The sequence below is a fragment of the Gigantopelta aegis genome, chromosome 7, assembly GCF_016097555.1.
Source record: "Gigantopelta aegis isolate Gae_Host chromosome 7, Gae_host_genome, whole genome shotgun sequence".
Classification (NCBI taxonomy): Eukaryota; Metazoa; Mollusca; class Gastropoda; order Neomphalida; family Peltospiridae; genus Gigantopelta; species Gigantopelta aegis.
Genome location: NC_054705.1, coordinates 8,803,035 through 8,811,737, shown reverse-complemented (window position 1 = coordinate 8,811,737; position 8,703 = coordinate 8,803,035). Strand labels below are relative to the sequence as shown.

Sequence of the window (8,703 nt, the reverse complement as noted above, 5' to 3'; positions counted from 1 at the left end):
AAATGAAAAAATGAAAAGTTTTTAATTGCATGCAGAGCCCAAAATAACAAGGGATCAAGACATGGCAATAGTATCTTCTCCATAAAGACAGTTAAAATGGTACATGGGAGGGGGTTGATAGCAGCCCCCTTCTACATATGGTCCTGACATAAAAACCAAACAATAACCAAACAATGAAATAATACAAACTGAACAGCACTTGCTTAATAATAGGTTAAATTTGTCAAATACAGATACAAACTGAACAGCACTTGCTTAATAATAGGTTAAATTTGTCAAATACAGATACAAACTGAACAGCACTTGCTTAATAATAGGTTAAACTGGTCAAACAACAGATACAGTAAACAATATTAAATTTTTAATTTGTTCATTTATGCTATGACTAGAATGAGAATTAAAATATTGTAAAATTAACATAATATAAATAAAAATGTATATAATATGCTAGGTGTCAAACACAAAATATATGGCACAAATGATTTTGATTTATTAATTAACAAAATGATACTAAGCAACAAAAGAAGTGTGAATATATACAAAAACATTGTACATAATCCCCGTTCTTTTAAATGTCTGTTCTGTTAAATTTCATTGTTCTTTTGATATTTCACATTGTCATCTAAAACAATCTATTATCCACATAGTTCAAGATATTCAGGGAAATATAACCAGTATGACCCACGTGTGTCATAATGATTTCATGTGCACCATGAATTACGTCATTTGTGAAGCGACGTCATAACTTAATGCGGCTTCCCCAGTGTAAATGCTTATCAAAATGACGTCATTTCAGAAAATGACGTCATTACGTTTGAAACGTTTTGACATGGTACAAGCTTGCTATTCACAAAAATAATATTTTGGATAATGTGGATAATAAAGAAATTATTACACTCGTGTGTGAACCGTACTTATTTTACGAAACTCGTGTCAGGATTCATGTATTACCCGAGTGAGAGCGAATTTTGGAAGTAATTCTGTGCAATTTTTGGTAAACGATGTGCAGTTTAATAAATAAAATACTATACTCGTTCCAGTGTGAGACGGTTTATATTATAACTTGTGTGTTATTAATCGTACATCACTCCCTTTCACTCGTGATGTACGATTGAAAACGCAGGAACTCGTTCAGTATTCTCGTTGTATCCTATTGTTTTACACATCACATTTCTTTTGTTGCTTAGTATGTAACAAATTGAACATAATGGGCTTAATTTCTGAAGTCTGTTTTTACTTCTTCTTAAATACAGGTGTTTAATAAACGTGTGTTTAAGCACTTCAAATGTATGTCGTTACACACAAATAAGTCAAAAACAGGCTTCGTCATTTTCACCCAATATGCCAGTCAACAAAAAATACCAAAGTAAAACAACTTTGATTTCTCAGTTAATACCAAAACAACTTTTCACTAAAATACAACAAAAAATTAACATAATATGCAAGCAAGCAAATGCACAAAAAGGTATACATATTGCACAAAATATATATGTGTGCTAATACTAAGATAAACTAAAACTTGGCAAATAAACAGCAAATTAAGCTACAAATATTACATATTACACACAGCAGTTAGATCTGCAGATGGGTACAGTATGAAATGTATGGTGAAAAAAAAAATTATCGCCCTAAAATAGAAGAAAATTAAGTTAATCGGTGATTGTGGTATTACATAAGTTACATTTTGAGTTATCACAAATAACAAGATGGCCTGAAACACATTGGACTGATTAAAACATGATACGTTAAGCAAGGATAGTTGAAGATGTATTACACTCACTAGTTAACTCGCCTGTCTATAGAACTATGTAATAAAATACATTTGAAAAAAAAATCACTGCATTAAGAGTGTAATGGCTGCTTGTACTTCAATCTCAATCTAAATTTAAATTTATTCCAAATAGAAAATCTATTCACATATTTATACACATTCCAATGCAGGCTTTCTGCCAGAGGGTAAAATTAGTATGGCACCATACTCAAATGTTTGCAGATTTTTTTATTTTTTTTTTAAGTTAACCTTATAACAAAATTAATGACTCTTATTATTACTGTATGATTTTCTTAACCCTAACCCTAAACTTAACCCATTTTCTTTCTGGGGGAGGCCCCCCATACCCACTGTTGACTGTGGTTGCATTCAATTCCATAGTGCCATACCCAAAAATGTATTACTAGCAGAAACACTGCAATGAAATTGTTTACTATATCTACAAAGACATAGTCCTTGGTGCACCTGTGGAGAGGTGGTTCAATATGACGAAGAAGGGTACTTTTAAACTATTCCGCTGTAGGGTTAAGCTGGAGTTTGTAACTAACAGTAACATAACTTATGCAAAATGTCCACAACTGTTAATTATGGTATTCAAATTGATAAATCACAGATGAAAGTTGGTTATGAAAAAAAGAAAAAAGAAAGAAAGCAAATTATAATATTGGTGCTTGAGTACCGAGATTAGCCTACGGGTTAGGTCGGCACAGTGGTTTAAAAAGGCAGACCCTATTCAGAATGTATGCAAAGAAGTAACCATATTGTAAGTTTTCAAAAAGAGAATATAGATTTTTTTTTTCTTTTGACAAACAGCGGAAAAGCCGGCAATATTTATACGAACCATTAAATATAAAAAAATCCAGACAAAATTTGGAAACCGTTAATCTGTGATAAATATATCAAACACTATTACATGTATGTTATATATATTCATTTCATTTCAACTTATTTTCGTGCTTATATCCAAATAAGGTTCAAGCACGCTGTCGTGGACACACACATCTCAGCTATCTGGGCTGTCTGTCCAGGACAGTGGGTTAGTTGTTACTTGTAAGTGGGCAAGTTATTAGTTGTAAGTGGGCAAGTTGTTAGTTGTTAGTGGTTAGCATACTATTCTAGCCTATGGATTTTCAGGAGGGAGGATAACTCTTCATAGTACCGTTTAGGATATAAAATATGAAATGTATTATTAAAACAAATTAAATAAAAGTTACACAAGTACATGTGCAATTCAACTATTTCTGGCGGATTGTATGGAATTTTTAATCTTGTTGTATAGACAGGGATTTTAATCACCAACACTATATAGGGAATACAACTACTCTCGGAATGGCTGTACAGAATTTCAGTAGTTGAGCAGAAAATCTCTTTAGGATCAGTCGGGATTTACCGATAAGCAAAGGAATCATAAAAAGCCAGTAACAAGAGCACCCAGTTATATATTAATCTTTACAATTACTGATTTTTGAGACATTATGCTATGTAAAGAGGACAACCATGGACCTCATCGGCAAAGGTGTGGTAAAATTCAAACCCTGATCTTAGTGGATGGCATCCAGTAGTGGATCATGGAGGCAATCACGACTTCCTATAACGTCCTTTTAACTCCACTTTGTACAGATACGATTTTGATAATGGAATATGGTTTTGTCATACATTGTACCGGGTACTCAATTCTGACAAAAATCAGAGATTGTATCTTTTGGCTGAAATAGGTCAATTGGCTCGAATAGTACAACAGGCATATTTTGGCTGTAATAGGTCGATTGGCTCAAATCGGACAACAGTCATATTTTAGCTGTAATAGGTCAGTTGGCTCAAATCGGACAACAGTCATATTTTGGCTGTAATAGGTCGATTGGCTCAAATCGGCTGACAGTCATATTTTAGCTGTAATAGGTCAGTTGGCTCAAATCGGACAACAGTCATATTTTGGCTGTAATAGATCAATTGGCTCGAATCGGCTAACAGTCATATTTTGGCTGTAATATTAACTGGATGGGATCAGCAACAGACAAAAATCTACATCACGAAAATACCACAAGTAAAGTGAAAAAGGTTTTTTCAACACTAGTTTGCATAATATTATGCAGCATGTAAAATAGTTCAATCAAAAATGCAGGAGTTGTAGAACTCAGATTATTATATCCAACAATGCAATAGTTCACTTGATATGTCAGTAAAAATGAAAGAAAAAACAGTACATATAATACGACACAAAACATTTTGTTCGATATATTCATAAAGTCACAATATCTGTTTTTTAATTAATGTGTATTAAAAATAATTATTACAATAAAAAAGATTTGACATGAGTAAATTTACTTTTTTTTACAAATGCTTACAGTACATAAACCAACAAGTCAACTAGACATGGGTGGTCAGTTAGATGGTTTCCAGTCTGTTTCACTGACTGTATACATACAATACACAAACCAACAATAAAGTCAACTAGACATGGGTGGTCAGCTAGATGGTTTCCAGTCTGTTTCACTGACTGTATACATACAGTACACAAAGCAACAATAAAGTCCAGCAGACATGGGTGGTCAGCTAGATGGTTTCTAGTTTGTTTCACCGACTGTATACATACAGTACACAAACCAACAATAAAGTCAGCTAGACATGGGTGGGTGGGTTAGCTAAATGGTTTCCGGTCTGTTTCACCGACTGTATACATACAGTACACTAACAAACAATAAAGTCAACTAGATATGGGTGGTCAGCTAGATGGTTTCCAGTCTGTTTCAATGACTGTATACATACATGTTTGACATCCAATAGCCAAAGATTAATAAATCAATGTATTATAATGATGTCGTTAAACATAACAAACTTTAACTTTTTAATCAAACCAATAACTGATGGTTCTGTGAGTTGCTGGGCAATTACTACTATGTTAGTGTGTTTAGCTGTGAGTATATTTACAAACTTTCAGAAATCAACTATGCGTAGCTGGTTGATTTTATTGTTGTGGTGTGTTCTGTATTCTGCAATCTCAGATCACGATCTAGCAGACATATCTACCAACAATATAATAACATATACAATAATATTATGGTAAATGTATATAATAATGAACTGTACTTTGATATACAAGTATGTAATATATGTAACAAATAACAAAAATAGTGCCATAATTAGCAGTACAAAAGTCGTAAGCGGGCAGCCATCTCAGATTTTAAAATTAAAACGCTAATTCAGCAGAATATGCGACATAAATGAAAAAAGCTGATGATAATACAATCGACTTGTAAAATGTAAAAATAGCCATACAGGATGTATACAGTTTAATTATAAATATTAATATTAATTAACACCTTGAAAACAGAAACATGTGAATGTAATAAGATGCCCATGACTCGATGGAAGGAAGGAAGGAAATGGTTTATTTAATGTCGCACTTAACACATTTTATTTATGGTTATACGGCATCAGACATACAGTTAAGGACCACACAGACATTGAGAATGGAAACCTGCTGTCGCCACTTTATGGGCTACTCTTTTCGATTAGCAGCAAGGGATCTTTTATATGCACCATCCCACAGGCAGGACAGCACATACCATGGCCTGTGATACACCAGTTGTGGTGCACTGGCTGGAGTACAACTCGATGGACGATTAAAGCCATTTAATAGGCTGTTGGGATGTCCAGGCCAGTCCAAGTCCGAGTAATTGTATTTACTGGGCCTATATCCAAGTCCGAGTAATTGTATTTACTGCGCTAATGTCCAAGTCTGAGTAATTGTATTTACTAGGCCTATGTCCAAATCCGAGTAATTGTATTTACTGGGCCTACGTCCAAGTCTGAGTAATTGTATTTACTGGGCCTATGTCCAAGTCCGAGTAATTGTATTTACTGGGCCTACGTCCAAGTCTGAGTAATTGTATTTACTGGGATTATGTCCAATCAAGGTTCAGGCATGTCCATCCCACATCCAGTTTCAAGTAAGGTCAGTGGTTGGGCATCAGGCCAGTCCATGGTACTTAGTGGAGGGGGGGGGGGGGAGGGGGGCAGAGAGAGAATGCCATAGGTTCAGGTCAAATTAAGTATATAAATAATACTGCTTAAACAACAAGCCTGACACCAACCTTGAAAAACTTTCGAGGACTTTGAACAAATTTATACTGAGTGGTATGTGAGCATGAGGGGTCAGGGTAGGGGTGGATTTGTGTGTGTGAATGTGTGATTGTGTGTGTGCACGTCTGTGTTGGTGGACATATCTATGTGTGCGTGCATATATGTGTGTGTGTGTGCGCACATGCAAGTGTCTGTGTGTACATGTGCATGTTTATGTGCGTGTGTGTGCGCTTGTGTGTGCATGTTTGTGTGTGCGTGCATGTTTGTGTGTGCGTGTTTGTGTGTGTGTGCATGTTTGTGTGGATGTGTGCATGTTTGTGTGGATGTGTGTATGTGTATTTGTGTGAGTGTGCGAATGTGCATGTACACGTGTGTGTTTGTGTGCACACATGCATGTATGTTTGTGTACATGTATGTGTATTTTATGTACGTCTTTATGTATGTATGTATGTATGCCTTTATTTGTTATTTAGAATGGAGACGGGATGGGGCTTTATGCCAAAGTATTGAGACTATTCCAAGTTATTGGAAGACAGTATTCTAAATTATTGAAGATTAAGTCCCATGTTTAGAATAATTTTATATAAATTGCATAAACAACAAAAGGATTGGACTTAAATTCAACAAAGTTTGACATTTTATCGCCATGGTAAGAACATACAAATTGCATACAACTGTTTAAACTTTAATCAATGAATGAATAAATTAATGTTTAACAACACCACAGCACAAAAAAACACACACAAAAAAAACCCATCAGCTGTTGGGTGTAAACTTGATTAAAGTCTGGATTTTAAAAGTTTTGTTAACGAAGGCCGATATCTCAAACTAGTAGAGAATGGGATTTCACATTCAAGCAAAATAATATTCACAAATTACAAGGGTGTCTGTATTCTACATTATCGTGACATTGTATTTTACATCAAACATATTTTAAAATGAAATACTTCATTAAAAAAAAAGATAAAATAAAATAAAAATCCTGTGATGGAATGTCATCAGTCTTTTTTTTTTCGATTGTCTTTGTTTTTCAGAAATTAAAACCATGATTTTTCTATGTTAAACATCCATCTACGTTAACTTTTCCATCCAGAAGCCAGATGGCGCCTACTTCTGTTTTTTTATATAGATAGAATGAAATGTTTTAGTTGCCAATTAAAAAACAATTTTCCAAATCGGACACAATACAGAGGGCTGTTAAATTACATGGCAAAAAAACCACGTACTATAAACCTTTTTTTCTTTTTCTTCTTTAAGTCTTAATCAAATTGTAAAATAAAAAACAATCACAAACATAACAATGGGAGTGAGCTATGTACATAATGTAGATGATTATGATGTCATGCATCCCTGAACCAGATCATGAATCGAACTGTTACAATAACTCGCTTACCATTAACGTGATTATTCAGTATGCTGAAAAAACATTTATCAATGAGCGATTTTTCCACGTGCAAGTTTTTCGTCATGTTAAGCATTTAATTTTGGCTTAAAGTACTCTTGACAAACGTTAAATTTTGTATAGTAATCCGCTTGCGAAAACGCATATATGGAAAAGCACATTTTCACGCGTGGAAACGCAGACGATAAAACAAGCGCAGAATCACGTTAATGAAAAAACGAGTCTTATGAAGAGAATTTGTAATTGAAGTAATTTAACTTTCAAGCTGCTGGAACTAGAATCTATCAGTCAAGTATGACTGTCCCAAAATATCAGTGACAGCTATGTCAAAAAATATTACAAACGCAATTTGTAATTCATGATTATACCATTATATTAGCAACGTTATCAGTAAGTCATTTACGACTGCCAATATATGTTAGAAATAAAATGCTGGAAATAGAATATGCAATTCAATTATGACTGTGCCAAAACAATACTGAAAATACAATTTACAATTCAATTATGATTGTAGCAAAATTTCACTATTAAAATATGGTCAAAATGCTGGAAATAAAATCTGTAATTTAATTATGACCGTGCCAAAATACTGAAAATACAATTTACAACTAAATTATGACTGTAGCAAAACACTATTAAAATGGTCTATAAAAAACAGAAGAAGAAGAAACAGTTGATCCTGCAACTTAAATAGGTGTCAAAGTCCGTTTCAAATCTGCTGTCAATTCCGGGTGCCAGAAATCCACTATGAGGACCAGTCTAGTCTCATTCCCATCATGCCACACTTCATGCTCAAATGAATCATCAAAGATGATTACTTTTCCTTCTTTCCATTCCCTGAAAAACATAAAAGAAGGTTCATACACAATCCGGAATGCAAAATTCATGGACTTTTCACTGTAAAATAAAAAAATATGTGAGACCCTGTTTTACCAATTGAATATGGCGACTACAAAATCTGGAACATTTTTAAAATGTTTCAGATTTTGTAGTCACCATATTATACAATTGGTAAAACGTGGTCTCGCATATTTTCGTCAGTATTCGTAACAGAATATCCAACAATTTTCAATATTTCTAATAAAATGATGCAGACTTATAAAAATTGTCCATAATACCAGCTGACAAATTCTGAAATTACGAAAAAATAAACGTGAGGAAGGGTAATTTTAATATTTATCAGCGGAAATAATTTTCAATATGATTTTTACAAATTCAAGCACTTTTCGTGGGTTTTGACAAATTCTATAGCTTTTCATTATGACCAATCAAATTCAACCTTTTGAAATCTATATGAACCTTGTAAACTACAAAATCATAAACTTTAGACTAAAATGTTTTAATCACATTCAAACGTCGTTTCCTCATGTTACACTAAAAAGGGACCAAAATCAACAGCTTGAGACAATGGTAGATCAAAAGTAGAGTATTGGTTTGAACATTATTA

General features: G+C 33.7%; 1 protein-coding gene across 1 annotated transcript in view; it reads right to left on the bottom strand.

The window, feature by feature from the left end:
* Window positions 1-6,206: 6,206 nt before the first annotated feature.
* The window catches only part of LOC121377700 (aspartyl/asparaginyl beta-hydroxylase-like), a 35,674-nt gene continuing 33,177 nt past the window's right edge, over window positions 6,207-8,703 (bottom strand). Inside the window, exon 11 of the mRNA XM_041505779.1 lies at window positions 6,207-8,093. Coding sequence (XP_041361713.1) covers window positions 7,943-8,093 — 151 coding nt within the window. The 3' untranslated portion in view covers window positions 6,207-7,942. The remainder of the gene's footprint in view (window positions 8,094-8,703) is intronic.